Source organism: Ptiloglossa arizonensis, chromosome 8 (genome assembly GCF_051014685.1).
Source record: "Ptiloglossa arizonensis isolate GNS036 chromosome 8, iyPtiAriz1_principal, whole genome shotgun sequence".
Lineage (NCBI taxonomy): Eukaryota > Metazoa > Arthropoda > Insecta > Hymenoptera > Colletidae > Ptiloglossa > Ptiloglossa arizonensis.
Window position 1 is genome coordinate 11,361,479 of NC_135055.1, and position 26,400 is coordinate 11,387,878.

At 34.6% G+C, this 26,400-nt stretch overlaps 1 protein-coding gene across 5 annotated transcripts; it reads left to right on the top strand.

Annotated features, from left to right (window-relative positions):
* The first annotated feature begins 1,449 nt into the window (after nucleotides 1-1,449).
* Nucleotides 1,450-16,171, top strand: LOC143150080 (uncharacterized). Of its 5 annotated transcripts, none has more exons than XM_076318095.1 (5): nucleotides 1,450-1,603; nucleotides 12,517-12,589; nucleotides 12,632-13,035; nucleotides 13,611-13,916; nucleotides 14,872-16,171. In XM_076318095.1, the coding sequence occupies exons 2-5, from the start codon at nucleotides 12,520-12,522 to the stop codon at nucleotides 15,271-15,273; spliced, it is 1,182 nt and encodes a 393-aa protein (XP_076174210.1). In that variant the 5' UTR covers nucleotides 1,450-1,603; nucleotides 12,517-12,519; the 3' UTR covers nucleotides 15,274-16,171. The 5 variants fall into 5 exon arrangements, 4 of the variants coding, with proteins under 4 accessions (XP_076174210.1, XP_076174211.1, XP_076174208.1 ...); XR_012992943.1 differs by having other exon boundaries at nucleotides 1,451-1,603; nucleotides 12,517-13,035; nucleotides 14,872-15,377; nucleotides 15,445-16,171; XM_076318096.1 differs by having other exon boundaries at nucleotides 1,451-1,603; nucleotides 12,638-13,035.
* Nucleotides 16,172-26,400: the final 10,229 nt, after the last annotated feature.

Below are 26,400 nucleotides of genomic sequence, written 5' to 3' on the forward strand. Positions count from 1 at the left end.
CCGGCTTGTTTGTTAAATAATATAAATGCTACCTTGCTATAGGATTCTCAGAGTTTCTCCTGTTTCATCTATACGAGGAGTGCAAAAAAGTTTCGGTCGAAACTTAAGGAGCATACAAGATTTAATAATCATGGGTTTGAAAATTACTTATTTCGAATTATTAAACGTTCGTATCTTTCAGTAAGATAATAACTATCTGTTTATCTGGAACCCATCCAGTAATGATGTGTCTGGTATTCTAAAGTAAGCGATATAATAAACGCACACATCATTCGTATGTTTTCAAATGTTTTAAGCCATCCCCCTAAAAAGAAAAGAAAATTTCTACGTCCGAGATAAATGGTAGGTTTATAATAATAATGATGTTTAATTAGATAAGTTATTTACATTTTTCTACATTACTCCTCCCTTCTATATTTTAAGACATCTTTCCTAGGGATCCCCCCACTTTTTGAGGAAATCACTGTCGTGTATCGTTTTAGAAAACAGTTTTTAGAGATAAATATGTTCACGTGTATCTGTGAATCTGCGTACACATGATACAAAAGACTCTAACACTTTGATTACCACACGTAAATCGAGTGTTTCCGTCTGGGGCACGATTATTGTCTCAACATGGGCATTAACGATAACATACAAGCAGTAGGTAAAAATCTTTTTATTTATTTTGATAAGATAAAAACAAATCCAAATTGCTTTTCAACAATGTTTTTTCTATCTTTTTTTTTTGGTCTTTTTTTTATTTTTATAGTGAAACAGTTATTATCGTTCCGTACATCGAGCTTCATCGATTGTAGTTTTGTAGAATTATTATATTAAACTTGTCTGTACATCCAATGCAATTTTATTTTTCACGCAATCAGCATAATATTGCAATTATAAGAAATTTTTCTGTAGTAAGTATTAGATTTTCACATAAATTGTGCTATAGAAATAAAAGATTCCGTGTAGACTGATCAAAGGCAAGAAAAAAATGTAAAGAGAAATACAACTTTTGTCCAGGCTATTCGGATTAACTGCAATCTAATATAAGGCAGGGTCTGCTAGATGATAAATCACGTTTATCATCACACTTAGAAATCTCTACATTAAATTACCAATAGTTATATTTTTATATTATTTGTACAATAATTTGTCAGTTTTATTACATCCTTTTCAATATCCTCTCAAATGCCCACTGAAATCATTCGTAGTTGACTAATGTAGTCGTCGCCGCATCTTTTTAGATGCAAAACAAGTCTCAGTCAGATGCAAGGATGAAATTAGCAAAGATGCATTTCAGATGCAACAATAGAGTTCACGAATGCAACTCAGATGTGTTTGGAATCTCATTTGATCGTGTTTAGTTTTCTCTGTGCTCCTCATCACCCGGTGGACTTTTATAACTGCGCGATCTAACCAATGCATTAACCAATAACGATACGGCGTAACTGTTGCGTCACAAGTGATGAGAATGACAATTCTACTTTCCCCCTTATCGTTTCAGTTTGGAGAGTGAACTTCTCGCGCGTCTACGGTACTTGATCTCTTAAGCACAGTCTGTTCATCTAGTGATACGGATATACACGCAGAAGAAATCCCAGAAGTTTTCTGAAATTGACAAGTGAGTAACTATTCATGAGCCACTTACACACAAACATTCACTTTAAAGGGATAAATGGTACGATTGACAAGTATCAATTCTTTTCTCAAGGTTTCTTTTGCAGAGATTCAAGATCATTAACTCTTGTTCAAATAGGTTATGTACTTTTATCGCTACATGGCATTGTCGCCATTAGGGTTTAATTCGTATAACGATTGCGGTTTTTGTAACAACCGTTTATTCTGTGAATGTTTGTTTCGTGTGTCTGAATATGAATGAGTTTACATGAGCGAGAGTCCCTTGTTCTATAGTGATTTGATGTAATTTATAATGTAAATGTTATATTCAGCAGTCCTATCTAAAAAATAATACATACATATATGTTTGGAAGAGGAATTGAAGAGAATCAGTCGTTATTGAGGAGTGCGAGTCGGAGTACAGAGTAAAAGAAAGATGCTGAATGTTTGTTCTGGAACTGAATTATTATATCGTTAACTATTGTATGATTTTCTGTAAGTGAATAAGTGATTCGTCCTGTTCTACCCATAAATTGGTAACAGAGGTCCGATGTTGCTATGGAAGATTCTAGAAAATAAAAATACAATAATGGCGGATTCATGGAGCATCACAAGCGTGGAACCACTCGACGTACAAATTATTTTATGCAAAAGAAGAAAGTAGAGAGTATTCTGTGGTCGAGAACGGTTATCGGAGTAAAACCGATGAAAAAATCAGAAGAAGAAACACGAACTATGAGAAAAATTGACGAAACGGGATGAATGGGATGACAACAATTATACCGCGAGAATCATCATGATCAATACGATGAACAGAGTATAATTGTTAAAGCGTAACAACGTGAAGAGTGTAGATAAAATTACAGAAACAATTAAACAAGATATGGCCGTCGAATCAGAAGAACTAAAGGCAAGATCACTCAACCAAGGGCAAAATCGTTAATGGTAGCGTAAACAGATCGGAAGCTCCAAGAAACCATTGTGTACAAGTGGGAAAGACAATAGAAGAGTTCGAATTAAGGATGTACGTATAACGAATACATATAAAAGTCATTTGGTGATTGATTGTAACCGAAGTAAGAGATGCTTTAATTACCAAGGAATTAATCATATCGCGGCAAATTGGTACGAACCGAAGAGAAATGATTCACGATGAGAATGTACGTAATGATTTTTTTAAAGACGACAGGAAGGTTTATTTACAGAATAAGAATGGAGAAACATTGTCTTTGAGAGGTATCGGTGACATGGTTGCGAAGCGAACGTTTAGCGATGAGAGAGTAAAATTGAAGAATCAATTGTGCGTGTTCCAGTTGAATTGCAATTTACTGTCAGTCGTGAAAATAATTAATCATGGATATAACGTTAATTTCGGCAAGCGTGGAGCGATAGTGTGCGCTGGGAGAAATAACGTTAAGATGATGGAGGTAAGAGGGAGAGAGCTGCGACAGTGAAGAGTGAGAAAAATTCGTGGCACGATGGATTAGAATACGCGAGTGAAGAGACAATGGGACAAACGAAGAGAGAAAACCTAGCGATGGGTATGAACAGTGTATGTGAGAACAAATGTGAATCATGTGTCGAAGGAAAAACCTGCAGGAAGTCTCATTTGGGAATTGAAGGGAGAAGAGCTAAATGCAATATAGAACCGTGACACGTCGATTTTGTGGGTCGAAACAAGGTGACAATATACGGTAATAAAAAAAAAAAAATAAAAAGAAGAGATAAGGAGAGAAATGTGAAACAATTGCTTGTAAATGAAAAAGATTATGTGAAAAATCTGTTGAGAGAGTGTGGCATGAGTTAGTGTAATATTGTGAATTCACCGATCGATATAAATAAAAAATTGGAGACAGACGTTGGGAGTGCATTCCTGCGTGTGAAGTAAGAGTATATCAAGAATTGTTAAGAAAGTTAATGTATTTGAGCGTCTCGACAAGACCAGATGTATCATTTGCTCTGAGTTGTTTGTCGCAGTTTTTATTTGAAGAGAACAGTGAGTTATGAAATTCAGTATGGGAGCTCAAGTTCAGAAAGGGAAATAACATGTGATACGAATGCTTCATGGAATAGTACAATTGATGCAAAATCATTCAACGGGATACTTGTCAATGGGAATGGAGGCCCCATTAATTGGAAGAGTAGAAAGCAAAAAATCGCTTTATCCACTATGGAAAGTGAATTGAATGCATTATCAAGGGGATTAAAAGAAGTGTGAACTCGTGATTTGTTAAAAGAGATAGGGACATGTGAGAATGTAAATAAGGAAATGTGGTGTGATAATCTGTGTACAATGAAACTCACGAACGGAGAGAATTTCAAAACAAAAACAAAACTTTTAAATAAAAAATGTCATTTTATTAGAGAGTAACTATTCTGTGAGAGTGATTCATGTATCGAATGAAAGAATGACAGCGGATTGTATGACAAAGTCATTGAGCGGATCGTCTTTGCTGAAAAATGTAAAAAATAGTGTGTATCAAATAAAATCAAGGTGAAAGAGTGTGAGTATGAATGGATTTCAATGAGTGAGAGTATCTTGTCTATAGTGATGTGTAGTTCATGGTGCCAATGTCCTGTTTAAGAAATAATAGATATATGTTTGGAAGATTCGTAATCGAGGAATGGGAAAAAGTCAGTCATTATCGAGGAGTGCGATCCGAATAAATGAAATGAATACAGAGAAATAGCAAAGTGAGTATCCTGGAACTGAATTATTATATCATTAAATGTTATACTATTTTGTGTAAGTAAATAATTGATTTGTCCTATTCAACCCGCACGTTTACGTATCGTCTATTTTTCATATTTTTATACCATTAAGGATCCAAAACGAAAGATCGCCATGATAGAAATATGTAATCCCATAAAAAAATATATATATGGTCTTGAAATCTTGGAAAACGTAACCTGAAGAAGAAAGTTATTTTCCACTCATCTTCCACCCCTGACACTTCTTTATACCAGGTGGTCCCTTTAAGGGGCTCAAATTAAGCGGGACATCCTGTATATACATTGACGTATACTTGTTCATAAGTGTGACAATATTATTTGTGAAGAGTAAAGGTCTATGGTTGTGTAAGATCCATTGATTCGTCCCTGTTATTAGAAAATTGCATTTGTTCAAAACAATTGGACGAAAATGGTTAAAGAAAGTTGTTCTTAAACTAAAATCATTTTCACTCGGCACTTCTATGTATTCTTTGTAATCACGTAAAAACAATTTATTGAAAAGAAGGGTCTATTATTTTTCAAATTATTGTAAAATTAACGATTCAAACAAATTTTTCAATCCTTCGAGATACATTTAAATATCGCTAATGATCACAACATGTGTAAATATCGACAAAATCCGACATGTTATTTTAAAAAGCATCTAATGTGCAATACGATGATCTAGAGAAATAGATAGGTACAAGGAATATAACGTAACAAATTCATTCATCTTTGGATAGAGTTGCGATCCAGTCTCGGTTTGTAGTATTTCTTCGAGTATATTTCTATGTCCTATTGGATATAACGATTGTTTGTAACCGTAATTAACGAAACAATGGGTGTTTGTCACGGCAAAGAAGAGACTTTCTGATTTCGTTTTACGATTCTCGATATTTCAACGATGACCACCATTATCCCTAGGAAATGCACATTCAATAAAACCTGTGTCGGTCTTGTTTCTTCCCAGGCCATCGGGTCGGTCAGTTTGTGCCAAGTGGTTTTAGGGTGAAAGTCCTCCGCTTTCCAATTTATTGTCGTTGGTCGTATTTCTGTTTCTCGAAGTCTCTTACACCCAATGGATCTTATTCTATACGCATTTGGTCAAAACTCACTGGGTCAGAATGTTCGTGGTAACTCGGTAAGTTTCGCAAGAAGGATTATTGGAACGAGCCTTCCCTACCGGATGTTACGGGTGTTTTTCGTTGGTTGAAAATCCCTTCCATAATCCTGAAACACTATCTCTCTTTCTTAACAAATAGTTTCAAAGAAACACTTTGAGACCGTCATGGATACTTTTTAAGAATATACGAGTTACGAGAATTGTATCTATAAATTCGTTTCGTTGCATACAGATTGTTACTTCCGAATAGGACAACAGTAGTGTATAATGAACGAACTTGGAGAGGATATACCGAAGACACTTGAAAAGATTGTTTCTGGACGGAATTCAGATTTAACGATCAGAATTTTTGGCAATGGTTTCGTATCTCATAATGTAACGATCAACAGCATTATTAACGTGGAAACGCATTTCACGAGAGAAAAAACGAATGTTTTTTTCACGTTGTAAACATCGTTCAGGGGCTGTTCCTTCTAGTTCGTTGCAGTATGTAGATACACGTTTCATTTTCTTACGAACTTTACGTGTTATGACGTAGAGAAGAGAAAACGGACTACGCTGGTCGATGTAGGGGATAAGGATCTTCTATGGTATCACTGATGGTCCATGCATATGCAAAGATTTCTTGGAAAGGCTTCTTCTGCGACACTTCGGCTACAGAGATACAAAGGGGCTTCCCTTTCGCGTGTTCGTGCATTTATTTTATGTAATCGAGTTTATGTCACTCTGCTCTGGCATCGATCATGATCATCCAACAATGTTTTATATAAATTTGATTACACACAAGGAGCACGCACATGAGAGGTCTCCTATTACGGTAGCTGATTGAATAATGCGACGTCTTTTGGACTTCGAAGTTGTGGCCATTCCGTGCTCAAGGTTAAACAAATGTAGTTTAAACTCCTCTCGCTTTCATCTGCAACGAATAAGATTAATTACTCTCTATTTATCTATTTTGCTTCTTTTATCGTGTAATTTCATACATCTTTTGGTAGATAATTTGTTCCAATTCTTATATCGACACATTGATTCTTATATTATTTCTTTTTTCTTCGTCTATTATTTCTTTGAACGTTTAAATAATCACTCTTGTATTCTTCACAGCCCAAATGTACGACATTGAATGTATCGTTTGTTTTCATTACCTTGATTATAATTTAAATAAAAAATATATTATAATTTAAATAAAAAGCAAATATATTTTTGTATCGGTTGTAAATAAAACTAAATTTAATTGTTCCTCTTTACTTGATATTCTATCTATATTTCTTACTTGATATTATTACGATATTCAGTTTTTAATTTATTTTCGATATTGTACAAAAATAGTACAATTGCACGACAACTTGTACAAAAATGAATAAATGGACGACAATTTGTACAAAAATAAATAAATATTTAAAAGTGGTCGAAAAGGAAAAAGTTCGATGTAACGTTTAGGAAAATTATAATCGAAGCAATTGTTTCGTCCGTGAAATGAATCGGATCGGAGAAAGATGACCATTTTGCGAAGCGAAAGGGTTAAAAAACGTAACAAAGGAGCAAGAATATCAAGGGATGAGAGAGGTAGCGGAGAAGGGATGGGTAGGATCGACGGATTGAAGGTTGGCAGCGTGAATCCTAGTTCACAGGCAAAGCGCGTGGCAAAGTGCGCCGTACTCCCGAACGATGCCTCGAATAGGCCGGTACGTGTTTGGATCGCTTTTAAGAGGGCACCGTAAATTTTGTGGCCCAACAGGGTCGTAAACTCGTACCGAACCGAACAAACGGCTCTCGCGAGGTAGGGGTGCCACCGACCCACAGGGGGTACTTTCGACGCGCGCACGCTACGCCATCGTACGCCACCTCGCACCATGCCCATCAACACGCATATCTCTTTTTGCGTTTTCTTTCTCGAGCGATCGGAGAAAGTTTCACGCCTTGGTATCATCTTTCGGTTAGATTATCCAATGGTCGGTAGCTCGTAAAACTTAGGGAAATTCAGGATAATATGGACCTGCTCGACTCCATATCGCATAATGTGACCGACCGGGACCAGAACGAAAACAATTCTCCGAGGCAATTTTATGGAATTTGCGCATGGTGTTTCTTTTTGTGTAGACATCTAACAGACTCGCAGAATCGGTCATTTATTATTTAGTTTCATGGATTTTCTTCGATATATAACAGAAATAGAATTATCACCACAATGTTTCCTCTTGTTGTACAAGGATCTTTGAAATGTCTCTTTGAAATGTTTTGCTGGTAGAAGAAATTGATTTTCGTTTGATTCCAATCTTACCGGATAGTTATTTTGACACATCGTTTTAGTTTCTCCTTTATTCTGATTGCACTCGTAATAAATGCGTGCGATATCAGTCTTTTCCTCTATCGAATAACGATACGATAAGATTGAATTCGTCTTGTGTCGGTCATAACAGAACTTAACACTCTGGCATTCATTAATAACACAAATGCCAATCACATTGAACTTGTAATGTAGTCTTATCGGTTAGAAATACGAATAAATAAAATGGTGAAAAATATTTCGGATATTTCTTTCATTTTTGACCTTGTATGACCCTGAAGGCCATAGTATGGGTCATGGTCGAACTCGTCTTGATACACTCTTGTATAACACAAAGAAAGTTATATAAGAAAAATTAATTAGGGGGTCTGACTTTGATCACTTTCACCTATATATTGTATACGTGACGCCTGTAACACTATGAATTACTATAACACTAGCAATCAGCTTTACTGTATATTTGAGACGTGTCTGCTGTAAGTGTTCTTTGTGTAAAATAAGGAATCGTGTATATAGAGCGCGAAAACAAAAGAGACAACGATCCAGATAGAGTAGATTTACCCCTCAATGGCTTCGCTAGGCCAATTCATTCGATGATTACTAAATTGCTATATTTCTATAAATTACTCAAAACACACTTCAAACCGTTTGTTCCTCATAAAGCGATTGTGCCTAGCAGTTGAGGTCATTTAAACGATATTGCACGACTGGCATACGAGAGTGGATATTTCTGCGTATTTACGATAGTTTCTAATACAATTACGCTATTGTAGCGTAACGCCTAAACGTTACACAAAAAAAAGAGAAGGAGAAAGGGAAACGCGAAGTTCTTTTGGTGTAAAATCGGAGTCGAGTTTCAATTCGAAATCACAACCGGATAGCGGTTGCTCGAACAAAGCACGGGCAACCGTAAAGGTAAAGACAAAGTAAAAAAAAAAAAAGGACAAAGATGATTTATTAACCTTACGGAGGTTCTTGAATTTCCTAGAGTATTCCGAAAAACTTTCTATCCGCCGAACTGCGGTGACTGGCGAAACGACTCTTGGCTTACCGCATGTGTTGTAAAACTTTTTACGTTCACGAAAATTTGGAAGGAAGCTTCAAAAACGAAGATAGAAAAAAAGGTAAAGCGATGGCGAGATGAGGGGTACGGTAGCCACTTTGTGGCCCCCTATAAAAGTTATACGATGGGTTCCAAACCGCCATAGGACTCGGGAAATCTGACGACCTTGAATGATTTGTGAAACTTGTCTCGGATTGGACCTTGTCGTAGTTTCTCCTTTAGTCCGGAGCTTCTGCCTCGAGGAACTAATGTTTTTCAGAATTAATCGTTCTTAACATTGAAAATCATTGAGTAGATCTCTGTGCTTTTGGAGTGTCCTAAAAAATACCAGGTGCTTCGAAATCTTAATTTATCAAGGAACAACTACAAGGAAATATAATTTCGAACCCCATGATCCATTACTTTTCGTAATCGTTCTGAAAGCAATTGCATTCTCCTGCAATACTAAGTTGATTCTTTGAAACAAAACACTATGCTCATCTGCGTTTGATGTCGTCATAATTGTTGGGTCATCTCCCCGCGCAAAAAGTGCATCATTTCTCGAAAATAGTGATCCAGAATCTGGGTTATACACTCGGTGAATTATAGTTCTGTTTCGAATAATGGGGCAAAATGGCAACAATGGTTTCCACAGAGTACTCATATGTGTTTTTTATTTTAATGGACGGTTTTGAAAGTATTTTCTAGAACATCCTAATATCAGAAAAATTACACAGAGACTTAGACAAATGTTTCAACACTATTTTATGATTAATTTATTAGTTACTGAACTACTTGTGACGAAAGTATTTAAGTGAATTGAAATTGTTATTTTGCATGTAGAAATTAAATTACAAGCGACTCCTCTTGTCTCGTTACGAGGTAATATTAATATTTATGATCAAGTCGGATAAATCCATTAATTTTCATTCTGATGAATTGTTACTGAGGGATGGGGAACTTACTGCTTTTTAGTTTATTTTGTCAATTATACCTACATATATATTTTCTTATAAATTATACATATATTCTCAAACTGTGTTTATATTCATTAATTAAAACTACGTGATCGTTATATTTAAAGTAAAATGTTAAAAAGTTAAACGCTCTTATCGATCTATTTATTGTTGTATGATTGGCAAAATGCGGAAAATAAATTTCTCTTTATGGATTCCTAAAAGGATATTAATTTATATTTAAGTAAGTCGTATCTGTATTCAAATTTAAGCGAAATAGTTCGCTTGTTCGATTTGAAACGAAATAACGCCATTGTTGAAATTAAAATAAAATATCGCAAATTTCAGTTATTAGAAACATCAATGTTTTCGTTTTGAAGAAACTACAGCGATTTAAAAAACAAATTGCACGTTTATTAAGTAATGCATACTTTGTTATTACTTGTCAAGTTATCTGAAAATACAATTTCTATGAATTAGGGATTGAGATTCTTGTTGAAATAATCGATTTGCGATCAAATTGGTCAATGAAAGATCAATTCAAAATTGGTTCGTTTGAAAAATCGATTCAAGATCGGATCCCTACTATGAATACGATTTCTTTATTATCGCAAGAGTGACTCGAACAAATGTAAACCATTGCCGCGAGAACTATGAGACATGTACATGTTCAGTTCCTGCAGAACAGTCTATCCGACGTGTTCACGTTGCGCGAACGTGGAATTTCTTTGGAAGACCAATAAGGAAAACGTGCGTAAAAGTTTCTTTTTACACGATTAATTTACGATTAAAAATCGTTAAACTGGTGTTCTCATCGTTCAGAAGCTATTCATAGTCTCGAGGGTCTAGGTATGTAGAATTTGGTTGAAATAAGTGTAGCTATAACAAGTATCTATGTAAATACTTGTTTAAAATTTTTTTAACAAAGCGAACTTATAGGTATAAAAGTTTATAGGCGTATTTGCATATGATGTACGTAGATTTACGAATTTTTTTGTATTTATATATTCATGCAGAAATAAAGTTTCGAGATAGATGCATTTGAAGTTTTCAGATCGCAGTAAAGTTAATTACAGTTTGCTTTGTCTATTGTTTGGAACTTTTGTGTTCCTTGGTTATCACACTTGTAAACATAGTTTTGTTTAAAGTAGCAGTACAATGTCCGTGTGATGTTATTTACGTGATGTACAACTTCTGTAAAATATCTAGGCGAAATATCGCTCGATCTTACTCTTTATCGCTACGTTCTCGAGACTAACACTCCTCTTAGAACACATAAGTGGAATCAGGGTTGTGATAAAGTAGGGGCACGTGTCCTTGGCCATCATATTATAAGGGCATCGACAAGCGTCCTTGAAAGTAATTAAAATTAAACTTACTGTCCGCGTAATTCACGTAAAAGTTCTTTTAAGACAATAATGTAACACATTCGTATACACACACACAAAACGTGTCAAAATAACTAGGCTAGGCACGGTCCTGGTTGAAACAATTTTTGTTTGTACGCCATTAGAAGCATTTAACAGTATTAAGTTAATATACGGTGAGTGAAACAGTTTTCTTTGAAATATCTTTTTTATATCAGGAATTATCTGAACGTGTGCCATTCAAGACTTGTTTTGAAATAGAATTGCACGAGTAAATTGAATTTCTGTGGGTGCTATACGAATGGTAGATAAATCACTCATTATTTATTTTGTTCTTAAAGAGACTGAGTTTTCGCGTCTCACTGTCCGCGTTCTTATCTATCTGGTCACATGCGCCCGTCATAACAATGTTTTTATCGTTGTTTGTAATTTTTAATGGGACACAGGTTCTAATAAATATTACGTTATTTTCTTTCCTGTTCTGCGCGAAATGTAATTTTATTTAACGCATAAGTTTTTACGTGTGATATGTACAATTAATTCAACTTCGATGTCAGTGATATAAATCTTATACAATATCAAAAATAAAGACAAGAAACATTAACTCTTACTATAGCATATGATTTTCGTTATATGCAATTAATAAAAAACAAAAGCGTACATCGTACGTAATTTTGATAGGGTTGATTAAGGTTGAATTGTTTGTTTACAAGATGTGAAAGACATTGCTTTGTAATAGTTGGCGCAAACAGTTTGAATGATAAAAAAAATTATGGCCATTCTACGCCAAATCGACCATCTTTTGCGGTCAATGTTAGGGATTTTGTTAAAATAGAAATATGATGCAGTCCTCGTAAAATTAAAGGCGTTTTAAGTTATAATATCGTATTGCTGCTTTTGAATTTTTTTAAGAAATACGGAAAGTTATCCGGTATTTGTCTATTTACATGAAACGAGGCTATAAAAATGAATTTTTATTTTTAAAACATGCCTTTTCCCGGATTGATATTTATTTTTGATTCGATTACAAAGTACTAGTCTTTTGGAGTCCAGTTTCTACTAGACTAAAAAGCATTTTTGCAATATAAAAATCATAAACAGTTTTTATATTGCGCAAATTTCGTGGCAGAAGATACTTTAAAAATCTCTAAAAAATGATAAACATTTTGCTTAAAGCTTTCTATACAAAATAAACTTTTCTCTTACGTACGTATCTCGTACAGTAATTGATTAGCAGCAGAAACTTTTCTTTTTTACTTTTTCCATTACCGTTTGTATAAATTAACGATAAAGAATAAGACGGTAATTGAGTCCGTGATAAATTTTTAATGGATTGACCAATTAATCTTTCCTTTCAATTATTGAATCTTCCCTCTAAAAAGAAACAAGCAGTAAATAACCATTAATCACTGTACAACGTATGATTTTAGAAAATGGAAGTAAAGGGTTGGCGAATCGGCGAAGACGTATTTGAAAAAGCTCTTCAGCACCAAGTGCCAGATGGTACGGTAAAAATATTGGAGATTACAAATCATTGTTTGTCAGAAACAGAAATAAACTTTTTCAGCGATCTTTTCGAAGCTACTGTGAAATATACAATAACTTCCAAAAATGAGAAGTCGCAATTAAATCATTCTGCGAGTTTGATTATTAAAGTCGAACCGTCGAACGAATGTTCTCGGGCCATTCTTCGCCAGCAGGATCTCTTTTTAACTGAGTTAATAGTTGTGCGTGATGTTCTACCAAAAATAAAGGAAATCATTGGTCGTCCAATAGGACCGCAACTATGGTATGGTTGCGATAATCCTCCAATTCTTATTATGGAGAATTTACTAATACGAAAGTTTGGTATGAAATGTCGCCGGAAAGGATTACCCTTTGAACACTGCCGCCTAGTTATGGAACTACTTGCTAAATTTCACGCGGGATCAGTCGCAATTTATGAAAAGGTAAACGTAAGATATTGTATTATCATTTGAACGAAAATATAATTTTTAATTACAATCAAATTACGGAAAATTGTTCGAAAATTTTATACAAAACAAAATTACTGATTTAATTGTTTTAATAGTGCAATGATATCGTTAAAAATCTAATAGACATTGTTATGCTCATTTTTCAAATATTAATTTTAGATTACTTCATAAAAGTAAGGAGTGATTTTTATAATAAATATTGACTTGAAAATAATAGTTTGATATTATTCAGTGATCATAACTTTGTGTTATTTTTCAATTATTATATAACATAGGATACGGACTAGTATAAATGATCTTTAAACCAAATGCTTGTTTTTAATTTTTGTATTCAAATTTTCTTCATTTTTAAGTCCATGGCAATCCTTTCGATTAACATTAAATAATGCATTAAAGTCGCTGTAGTGTAATTTTATTACTACTCCTTATTTAATGTACTTACATTGTTGTTTTTTAACTACTCGTAAAGATATTCGCATGATATTCTATTTTAATTTTAAAACTTACCGAAGTCATCGCAATAACATTAAATCGAACGAATTTTATAGAATCCAGGATTCATTGAATCGTTCAGAGATGGTGGCATTGTATCAACTAAATGTCCAGCTGCTTTCTGTCGACTGATGGAAGTGAGCCTTCAACGGATAGGTGAAGCAATACAACAGTGGTCGGATGAAAAGTGCATCAGCGCGGCACCCAAGTTAATTAAACTGGCAGAAACGGTTGGAGCACGATGCTGTGGAGTGTACGAGTATGATTCGAACGAATTCTGTGTATTAAATCATGGAGATTGTTGGGTGAATAATTTGATGTTCAAAGAAAACGAAAAAGGCCAACCTGTTGATCTTCTTATGGTAATGCATATCTTCGATATAAAGGATATACCGAAAATCGTGGTACAACAGAGCAGAAAATTATTCCACGTGGAAATATAAATCGAAGAAAGAATAAAGTTCTTGACGAAATCGACGATGAAGTTTATAACGTGCTATCTCGGTAGTTTCACGAATACTAAATTCAGAAACTAGTTACACGTGGTAATATTAACAAGTTCGATCAAATTTGGTTCACTTAAGTACGCGCGTACTTGACGAAACTTCATGGTTGATTTTTTCAGAAACGAAGCCTTGAAAGAAAAAATGCATTCTTTTTTCTTTTCTTTTTTGATTTATTTTTACACGTAGAATTACCTCCTGCTATGTATACACAGGCCCGCGAAATGTGGGATGCATTTCAGGGATAAATTTATTACTTATAAGCAATAATGTAAGTTCGTATAAATGCATGCCCTACTTGACACACACATATATAGGATGAATCATACAACTCGACTGGATAGTATTTTTTTTACAGTTGATGATAGAAACAAGTGCTAAGAGAAATACATTCTATGACATTAAATTTTCCATAAGTGTAACAATGTACTTGTCCTTACGATATTTGTAAAGTCGCAATAATATTGTTTTCTTCTTCATTTTATTTCGCGTATAAAAGGTAAATGTTAAGATATTCGGAAATTGGATATTTCACGAGGTATATCAAAAATATTATTTTTGCATTGTACAGCGAAATATGTTAAATTATATTCTTATCATGTTTCATATAAACCTTGTTCTTTTAGTGTATACAGTTCCTCCTATATTTGTACCGAACGGATCTTGTAATTGCTAAATTGAATTTAATACAGTATTTCAAACTTTTTACGAAAGTTGCTCGAAGAAAATATACATATATTCTTTTACATTCAATAATAAAGTACTAAATACTAATGTTATACTTTCGTGATTTACAATATACAGTATTTTTCAGGTTGATTATCAGATGGCTGTTTACACCTCTCCAGTTATCGATTTGTTGTATTTTCTCAATATTTGCCCCGAGTATACTGTGAAATACGATAATGACGATTATTTTCTGGAGGTTTATTTGAACACCTTGAACGAAACTATGGCAAATATTGGTTGCAGAAGGAAGCCATTAACGATGCAACAATTAAAAGAAGCAATACACAAAAGGAGAATATACGCTGTTTTCTCTGGATTGATACTCTATTTACGAATGATGGCTAATAAAGAAGACGCGGAACACTTTACCAAAATACTTCATAAATTTGCCGGGGAAACTAGGTTGAACGTTTTCAAAAATCCGGAAGCCGTGAAACTAGCACAGAAAATGATTCCAGTGATGGACGAAAGAGGTTATTTCGATTGAAACTATTTCTGGATATTATACGTACACGTATTCTAGAATATTGAAGTACAAGGCTCGTCGTTACAGTTACAACCGAGGAAGGAGTAATTGATTTATTATAAGAGGTTCCTTTTTTTGTTTTATTTACAAAAAGAAAAGTGTTGCAATTATTTCTACATTCATAAATTTCAGAAGTTTCAGAACTCGGGTTCCCGTAGCATTTCTGAGCACCCGGACACGAGTTTGGGATATCCTTGATTTTGGGTGTCCGCACTCACTTAATCAATATACATACATAATTTATGTTGACCGCATGTTCATGTACGAATAACGATTTTACACTTAATTTAATTACACGATAAAATGTTTTAAAACATACACGTTTACAATGCTAAAAATTACACAAAATTAATGTTGTGTTAATTTTTGAAAATTTGTAACATTTTACTTACATGGTGTTGCATGTGGCTATATAAACAGATTTACCGACTTACTGATAACTAATATTTAATTTAATAACAATGACTATATACTCATGATATCATATATATATATATATATGGTGTACATACATATATGTATGACAGCCTATTGTAATTAATAGCTAAGTTATCACGCTATAATGTGAAGTCATCGAATTTACTTAAAAATTTTTAAATATAATTATAAAAACTTTAAGTTGATAAAAAAAACAGAAATAGTTATTTGCATAATCATCTCCGCGATGCACTTAGGTGCATGCACAGAAATATGAATACTTAAAGATATTTGGAACGTTGCAAAAGTAGAATTACTGTAATATTATTCTGAAAAGTCTAAATAAAATAAATAGAATTACAATATTATATTACTATGTAACAAATATGAAATAAGTATTACAAGATAGTCATTAAAGATTCAATAAATCATGCTGCTATTACCTACGTATGGTATGACTTCCATTTTATGTAATGGACAACGTTATTCACAGTTTGTTGTATATCATAAAAAGTAATGAAGCAACATATCGAATCAACAGAAGTCGGTGTAAAGAACGCAACGTTTCTTAATATTTCACATTTTAAGTATATAAAGACATTTAAGAGTACATATTTAAAAATTTCTCTTCTAAATGTCGTTTCCTTCCTTTTATTTTACTTTTTATTATTTTATTTGTTTTCTTGGAGTCTATGTTGTCCGACTTAATCATGGCACAGCCATTAAGTGGTCAAGTATCCTTTACAGAGGACAACAAAATATTGCAAATTTAATTTTTGTTTCAAGTTATCTACATAGATAACAAATAATTGTATATACAATTGACATGTAATACTTACGTTGGATTCAGAGATGCGATTTAAACTAAAATTTAATAATATTTTATTTTAGCTTAGGGACAGGTACAGGGAAAATTTTATTCGAATAAAAGATGACGAGTTCAAGGTACAGCGATTTATTCGCGAAGTTTGTTCTGTTCAAGTTTTAAGTATTGTTCAATAAATTTTGTCGTTCTGTAAAACTTGGCGAGCAACCTAGTACTGTACCGTTCAATAAGTTTCATCGAACGACAAAACTTATCGAACAACCTGGTATCTGTTCATTTCGATATACTTTGTTTATAATTTAAAATCTACTTTATATTCAACGTGTAACAAATAGAGATAACAATTTTGCTCGTCCTCGCTATGATCAAACGTTATACCGATGTAATTCTTTAAGTACCGAAGGAGGTACGTATTTGCGAGTACCGGTCCATTTCCAGTCAGCTGGAAACCTGCCTCGGTGATGAGGGAAAAACTGGGTGCATCTACACAGTAGATGAACTTTCGAAAAGATCCTTCGAGGGCAAGCGTGCGGACTTGGCGGTCAGCCGGTAGCAATTGATTTATTGTAGGGCAGTAAACCACTAGGCTAAAAGGTCTCTGAAAGCGTCGCGTCTTGGTAACCTAGATCGTGAACAGAGAAATTGTTGTGGCAAGCCTCGATGGGGTGGCCGTTGCCTCGAGGAGAATCTCTGTCGCTAGACAAGGAAAAACTCGATGGAACAAGAGTCATCACCTTCAGGGAGCTCTATCTTTCACGAATTGAAGGTATTTCCCAAAGCTTCTCCCTTCCTCTCGTATCTTCCACCTTGGTCTCTCTCTCTGTCCCTCTCTCTGTCTTTCGAAGTCTCGTTCTTTCTTTCTTGTTTGCAACTGACCTGGAAGATGCACGCGGCTAACTCCGAGCAAGAGGATTCGTAAATCATAGTAGAAAGGTGAATTCGAAAAATCCGGTAGCCGATTTTCGGTTCTCCGCACGACATTCGAGAAAGTCAGGAACTCGAGGAACCACCGTAGGGTGAAACTGAGGAATAATGGAAAAAATATACATCCGTAAAGCATCCGGATTACTCGGTCGTCAGTGGCAGAAAATTCTGCTAGCAAACCGTGATTAGTCACGAATCTTCGATTCTCAACGCTTTCGCATTTTTTCGACTGCCTATCAACCGATGGTGTTCTTTTCTTCGTTGCTTCAAGTTCACGTATACTGGATCAGTTTACTAAATTGTCTCGTTAAATTAATAATAATTTTTTTTAACTATTGCTCGATATTTTAACTCGTTCGCTTCTTTATATCGAAATTAAAATTATACTCTTCTACTATGCCCCATAGTTACTATTCACAATTATTTAATAGGTTGCTCGATAAGTTTTGTCGTTCGATAAGAAATGGAGCTATCAGGTTCCTCGTTTTATTTTTCTAAAGATGGTTCTACTGTTTGATGAACATGTGCGATGTTTCATGTAGATTCGTCGACTCGTTTGTATATTTACAGTTGTTCGAACTTGAAGTGTCGTAGTATTTTTTTTACAATGGAAAAAACGACAAAACTTATCGAACAACTTAGTACATTAGGACAGAGGAATTTTGTATGTATTCGACCGTTGATACGTGTCTGTTATAATTTTTGTTGAAATAATATCAACTATTGATTACAAGTGCCAGTTAATTTACTTCCTATGAACCTGGTACAGCTAAAATTATCGATACACTATACCTAACAAGAGTAATGTACTTTGATAATACGAAGATTACGCAATGATATTGTAACGTCAACGTTTTCCACTTAATCACATCAGATTTAATATTGTTGTCAATGGAAATTTCGAAATTTTTACGTTATCATCGAGCTTACGAGGACAATTTTAATTGGATCGAGGATACGTTTCCAGGAGAGTCGCAACGTTGTCATTAATTATGTTACTGCTATAAAATAGGAGAACTGTCATTTATAATTTCAACGATAAAAAGAACCGCGTTGAGGGAATAAAAGAAGTTCGGATCAATGGACAGAAAAAATCGTTTTAAATTCTCAAGGGTGTTATGCACTAATCCTACGATTTTTCAGATGCTTTGGTTTAATATGTGTTAGCCGGCGTATTTGTCAATGTCTCCGGTTTGAATAATGTCTGTTTCTTATCCGTCTTCCAGGAGAAGATTACGCTCAACCCTGGGAACAACTTTTGGAACCTGTGAGACGCGATTAATAAATTTCGAACTTCCGAACTATTTTGAAAGCACGGATCGCGCGAAGAGATAAATGTGTTTCTTCACGGGCGCGAAAGGTCCAATGTACGTCAAAGAACTACAAACAGAAACCGATAATACCCTTTGGATAGCACGGAAGAAACAAAATTGATATTTTCTATTATATCGGTTTAATATATTTTATTATATTATATTTCATTTCTATTAGAATATTAAGTATCTCGAGCATTCGATAATAAACGTTTGTAAGGTATAAATCCAAATCAAGTAATCGTGTATTCCGATTTATTTGGAACGTTTCAACAAACTGTACCATTTGGGTTGCTTTAAGTAACAAATAGTAAGGAATGAAACGTAATTTTAAAACAAAAAAAAAGAAGGAAAGAGACATAAAAATTGTATATGCAAGAAGAAAAAAATGGAGAACCTTCTTTGTAGAAGATTAATAAGACAGAAGTAGAACGTGAAAGTGTAGGTTGAATATGTAATTGAAATAACAATTAGTTTCTATGTTTGAAGCATTAAAAATTAGAAAAATTAAAAATCGCTACTGTCAATGTTGATTAACGACTATTGTTCGTATCGCTCATAACGTGGTAGGTACATATATGTAATTTTACAAAGAATCATATGCGCATTGATTTATAATCTAAAAAAATTAATATCCAAAAAATATGACGTTTGTAATACTTTTTATATTTGTGTCAATTAATGCGCATTGAAATGCATTGTTAAATATGTTCTTTCAACAAGATTACCTACATATTACTGTTTCAACAACAATGAAATAAGGAATAGTTTGTTATCGCACTTTCTCGAGTAATTTAATGCTTAATTATAAAATCACGTGCCATCCACAAACTTCGAGACTTTTTAAAGAACCAAAAGAATAGAATATATTCTTCGCTGATAAGACTTACTTTTTTGCCAAACACCGTTAAGACAAATTAAATTATTTCCATCATTTACAATACATTCCCTCGGTCGATTTTTGGTACATTTTGCCAAGGTTGGAAGGTAGCAGTAAGCCAAAAGAAAAACGTAACCTTTATGCGCTTCGATTACATTAATCGATCAATTTTATTTCTAACATAATAAATTGTTCTCGTGAAAATATTTATGCTTCGTTAAATGATCGTTGTGCATTACTGGCCAACCTGTTCCGTGTCGCGTTCTAAATGGATTAAACTGGGCTTTATACCACGTAAGATATCCGATAAATACGTATCGCGCGACGGAATTGTATTGCACGAATGGCGCCAGAAAAGAAAGAAACCACATATCAATATTACTCTCCGAGTTCGAAGTTCATACGGGCATATTTACACCGGCGAGACATGCAATTTTGGCGTACGACGTGTAAATACAAACGTGTCATTGGACAACAATATACCCGTGGGACTAAAGCCCGATTCCGGTGTCAATGACCACACCATTCTGAATTTTTCGATGGTATTCCGTGACGACCTCGAGTAAATTATTGCTAAATGGTGTACAAGCGGATGTCAAGATGCGGGCTTCATTCGGTTGGTCGTGGGATCTTTCGTCGACGGTCCTTTCGAAATATTAGAATGTGGAACACAATCTTTTCAATCGATAGCAAATAAATCAGGTTAGCCGAACTTTTGTGAAAATCTAATGTCTAAACAATAGGAGAAATAGAACACAGCGCCCATATTGTGTAATGTATACTGGGAGATATACAACGCTTTATGATAATTTCATTCGAAGCAATGAATGTATGAACGTTCGTTCAAATAACGACTGGAGTATTTGTTCTCTAATGAATGATATATTTTATCAAATTCGATGTAACGCATCGAAGTAATTTCACATATAGATATAAGTATTCTTAAATCGTGTATTATTTCTTTAATAAGAATTGCACTTTAGATTATAAAATCAAACTCAGTTTCGGGTTGAACGTATAATTGTCAATAGAACGAACGTTGTAAATAAATATTTGTACAGAGTTTTTATTCATCGTGTATCATTCGAATACAATTCTATCAAGTTTTAGCCTTCTTCGCTCCTACGTATCTTTTTTCCAAAAAATTGATATTGACATCTGTTGGGAAGCAATGAAAATTAAAGATGTTCGATTTTGATTTGATTTGCTAAAAAATCCATTGTTTTTCGAAGGCTTGTATGATCAATTTCAATCGATCGTTTTAATTAAAAATCGATCTTTGATTCGTCTAGGTTCCTTTAAAGGGTGGATATTCAGCTTTCTTCGTTATTTTCAAAGTTTACCCGAATTTTGTTGCAAAGAAAGTAAGTACTTTAGGCACAGCTTCTAGTCTTATGTTTTCGTAATTAAACGTTTCTAAAAAATTTTTGGAAAGTACGTAGGATTATTGGACAATGTCTACCAATTTTAGGAAATATCAGTTTCAGAAGAATGTTTATTTTCAAAAGTAGACAATGGTCGAATATATATATTAAATGTTTAACACAGTAGAGGTATAAAGGAAGATTCTTTAACCACACTCTGCTTCCAACAAATGCATACAAAATATATTCTACCTAAATGTGTACAAGTATATCGTACACAAATGTATACAAGTATATCATATACTTAACATTCAGTAAGTAGTAGATTCAGACACACATACAGATACGATGGAGTGTTCCAAAAAAGGAACGAACACGGTTTACAAAAATAGTGAATGTGTCTGATCAGAGACGTCACAATGAATGATTTGAAAATATTTAACAACATTCGTTCGGTTAAAAGTTGTCCTCACCTTCGAACATTGGTCGATAAATTCTTGCGCGGTTCGCGGTTATACATGATCCTTATATAATACTAAGAACGAGAAGGATTCGCCGGAACATTTGGTTAAAATTAACGAAAATTTATGGGGGTCACCGCAAATTGCCATAAAGATCGACCCGTGGGCCCGCAATACGTTCAACAAATATTCGGCAATGCGATTGCCGTGGTTCTACGATGTTTTGGAAATCTGCGGCTGCAAGAGCATTGAAAGATCGACCGAGTACTCGCACCGAATATTCCTTTGGTTCGGTGTTCGTAAGGACAGTAAATCACGAAACACGGATTTATGGGTCAATTCCGTGTGGCCGAAAGGTATATAGTTGGCCATTCGACGCTTTCTCCTTCGTCGATGTCTCTTTCACCGCCATATCTCCGCGTTTCAACGTTCGACCACTTTTCACGAGGACCTTGCACAAATTGTTCGGAAACGTTCGCACCTACCCTATTCCTTCTCTAACAGGCAATTTTTCGCGATAAATAAATCATGCGGTGTTGTCTGAATCGTTGAACAGCGATACTTCTCTTTTTACTTCATACGTACTAATTTCAATCTACGATCTTGTTTACATTGTTACGATTACTATTAAACAATTTCTATACTTTTCGAACGATTTGTTACTCTTTGAATAAAAATTAGAATTTGAATTATGAAATGAAATACTTCATAAGTGGTAAATATAAATGTAACCATTCAATGGAATAAGTGTTGTACATAAATTGTTATATGTTGATTTTATTCGTCGTTTTGTATTCAAATATTATCCATTTTTGAGGTGTGTTGTACCAAAGTTGGGGCTGTTTATCAAACTTGTTTGGATACGAATAGTTTAGCGAATTAAGTATTCAACGAATGTAATTTGAATATTATTCGAATACTTGAGTACATTTTGCGTCTTCTACTGATTTAATTCAATTTCAAAACTTCTTCCTTTAGTCGCTAGATGGCGATCGGTAAGATCTTTCTCGTTGTTGAATTTGATCGAAAGGTTCTATATGTATGTGATTGTTTTGTAATTTTTGCTCTGTACGATCATAAATAATTTACACTTCTTGTACTCAAATCTTAAACGTTTTTAAACATCAAAGAAGATTATATATAAATTTGAGTAAATTAATATTAAATAATACGATTTTGTTGTACTCCTTTTAGAAGAATAACGAATGTAAATTTAATCATACACATGAAACTGCGATAAATAAGTTACACGATAACTTCTATGTATTAAAATCAAAATACAGAGTGTGTCATACAGATAGTTTTATAGTTAAATAATGTTTATTTCTAGAGTTGAAAATTTAATTATTGTTTACGTATAATAAAACATTTCAAACTATGAGATTTTTCTTTTTTTTTTTGTATATAATTCTTAATGTACTATAATGCAGTTAAAGTTAAAAGTACGGAACATCCGATACCTATACTGTATGCTAGATGACACTACTATACATGTGCAGTGAATGGAACATACAGTGGTACATAATTTATGGTTGAATTAATTTTTGTACATAAAATGTAAAAATCGAAATATACGAATAAAATCGATATAAGAGTAACTAAATTAAGCTATCGCTATTTAACGTATAAGTACAATGTAACGAAAATTTTATTAGGAACAAAATTAAGTATATATTGTATCATAAAGACTTGATCATTATGCATAGTTCTTATTAATGTAATTTTCATTGCCGCACATTAAACAAATTCATATTGAACTATTTATTCTCGTATCAAGTCTGTTCAAACGTGTTGATTTACGTGTTTCATAAACAAATCGATCGAGTCGTAAAATGTACGATTTTAAATAATATTTATCGTATGTACCTATACTTTTCTGACAAATTTCTTCATCGTGATTTCCTCAAATGTTACTTCACTTAGAAGGGTAATCCTTTAAATTTACATTCTAAAGAAATTAATCATTGTAAACATTTGAATTTGACATAGTCGATTGTTCGTTGTTCCGTAAATGTTTTTTAAAATTTCATTAAAAAATATTAATAATCACAGGACTTGCATACCATTACTGGGGACAATAAAGTATCAAGAACAAGAAACAAAATGGCCACGTTCGTGTACACATGTATGTATATACAGTATCATGTATATACGTGCATATCCGCAAAAATTGTACAGTAAAATTGTACAGGTAAATCTGTTTAATTTTTTGACAAATCTCAAAATACTTTTTGCTCAAAATATGCGAAAGAATCGTAACTATTGAAATCTGTAAAAATCTAAAAAACGTTTCTCTCAAACATTTCGAGTCTCACCTACCCTTTTGAAGAAAATCTCGATGTTAAAGGATGCGACTGAACCACGTTTTCCCATAGCCCGGAACGATCAAACTCGTTGCAACGATATTCAAAATGCGTATCTATTTCGGGTGTCAGAAAAGATAATACAGACAATTATCAACAATGGTGTGTCGTCTGGAGTCTGTATCTCGCCCAACGTACCGCCGCGCTGCTTCGCTATACAGAAACGAAACACGTAACGTGATTTGTATTCGGACGTGATTTTTGTGTGAAAGGCAGAAGCCAAATGCGATTATGATCGCTGGGGACACGAACAAGGGTGAGTGTATTATAATAAAACGGGAGTGCTGTTACAGTACTCACGTCGCGTGACACGTGGCGAATCGTGTTCTGATATTGTATCACTCTCTGCCACGTGACTATCACTTTATAACTATATATCGTATCGTGTTGGGTGATACCGAGCGTGGTTCTAACAAACTTCCACTCGGTCCACGAAGGGGTTTCGCAATTCCGAACGTACGCTTATCAGTTTCTGCTCGTACCGCCATTAGCGTTCCCTGCGTAACAACAACATTTTCTCTCGCGGAAGCACAGATCGTATTGTAAAACCAAGTGCTTACCGCGGCCATGTCGTGGAACGTACCTAGACGTGTACCATTTGGTCCTTAAACAACCGAGAAAAGTGGATCAACATGATCGAATTGGGAAAACAGGAGAGTCACGGTCCTGACATCGTACGTGTCCGTTAGGGGTGTCAATTTGCCCACTGCAAGTGCAGTTCGTCCCTGTTTGTTTCCAGGAGAGCTTTATTTGCAGCACACAAGGACCGACCACGAGCGAGAGGAGGGATGGGCAAGAGGGTGAAGCTCGCGCAGGACCGTGGAAAAGTGGACGCTTCACGTTATAACGACGTTCTGATGCCAGCTTCTTGTTTCAGGATGGAGAGAAAGAAAGAAAGAAAGAAAAAAAAAAAAAGAAAAAACCGGTAACGAGGCGCTACAGCGAGAGAAACAGCTGTTTCACAAAAGTGCCGATCGAAGAAACCAGGCCGGTTCGTCGAGTCTCTCCGCGAACAGAAATTCTCGAAGTCATCGTTCAGCTACGTCCAGATATGTTATTTCGAAACTGTGCGAATCGTAAGGGTTGTGAAAAATGACCGAAGCATTGATTTTTATCCTCAGTTTGAAATACCCAATCTCGAGAAGGGATCCTTGATATTTTGTTTGAGAAATCCTCGAAATTGATCATTATTGGCGCATTCAAGCGGATCAGAAATTTCCAATATAATCCTCGCTTGGATTCAAAAATTTGAACAGTTAAAGTAAAATGTGTGAGAACAAATCGACCCAATATTGATAATATCAATGAAACAAAGCAAAAATAAATAAGCGAGACATCAGGCATTAGACATTGCACCACATTGCACAAGGTATATGCGTTAGTTATCATTGTGATTTAAAATATCGGATTGCTTCATTAGTGTGTCTAAAGATTACTATAGTAATTGTTACAATCGGTGCGGGAGTAACATAATTATATAAAAAGTATAGATTCAAAATAAGGGTCAAAAACACAATGTTTTTTTTTCAAATTAAAATGTTTTCAAGAGCCCAGAATAATACTCCCTTTTATTACACCTTAGATACAACTACAGATAACAAAACAACAAAATATACTCAATATACCGTCAATGATTGAAAAAGAAACGATTCTACGGCATAAGTGCAAAATATAATTTTACAAAACGATCCTAAAATATAGCGTTACAATGTCATTCTAAAATATAATCGTGAATTCCTTGGGTTAAGGTTACGGTAAATAAAAGAACAAAATTGTTACAAACATTTAGTCCTGGGATCCTAACGCTATCGGCAAGGATAATGAAGACGAGCAACCGCAATTGCCCCTTACTTACCAATGGTTTATCTCATTGTCGCTGAACAATAGTCGAGGATGACGAATGGTAATCATACGTGGATGAAGTTGTAGCCAAAGTTGCTTTGGAAGCCGCAGGGACAAATCACTCGATGAAAGAGAACAGAGAATAGTAGGAGAGGAAAAGAAAAGCGAGGGGGACTGGCGAGCGATAACTGGAAGGTGGGGTTGCTGGAAAGGGAATTATGTACGTTTGACGCACGTGCGTTTGTTGCGCGTGTATTGAGTGCAAACGGGGCACGAAACCCTAACAACAAGGGTGAGAACATGCCGCACAGACAAAATGTGACATCCGGACCGGTCAATTCCCAAGGTTTCCGAGAGAGCATCGGATAACCCGCTCGCCCACATGGCACGGGGTTGTGTTCCTTCGCATCCTCGAAAGAAAATTCATTTTTCCTCCGTAATTACATCTTTGCGTTTCGTTGTTTGCATTGTTCCTCGGTGTGCGAAAATAGCTTAACGCGATCGAACACTAAAGGGTAATGTCCTTCCGAGTATCTCGTCACGGAACGTTTCAATCAGCTTACTTCGATTCGACGATTGATAACGACGATAGACACATTTTGTGCATTTACTATTAATGCACTGGAAAGTCATTTCGTTTTTCTTTTTTTCGGTGAAAATGAAATATGATTTTTTTAGAGTGTATAAACATTTGATTA

Coding starts and splice junctions, on each gene's coding strand:
- LOC143150080 (XM_076318093.1), top strand. CDS start 12,520: ATGGAAGTAAAGGGTTGGCGAATCGGCGAAGACGTATTTGAAAAAGCT. Junction 13,036..13,610: donor CAGTCGCAATTTATGAAAAG/GTAAACGTAAGA, acceptor CGAATTTTATAG/AATCCAGGATTCATTGAATC. Junction 13,917..14,871: donor AACCTGTTGATCTTCTTATG/GTAATGCATATC, acceptor AGTATTTTTCAG/GTTGATTATCAGATGGCTGT.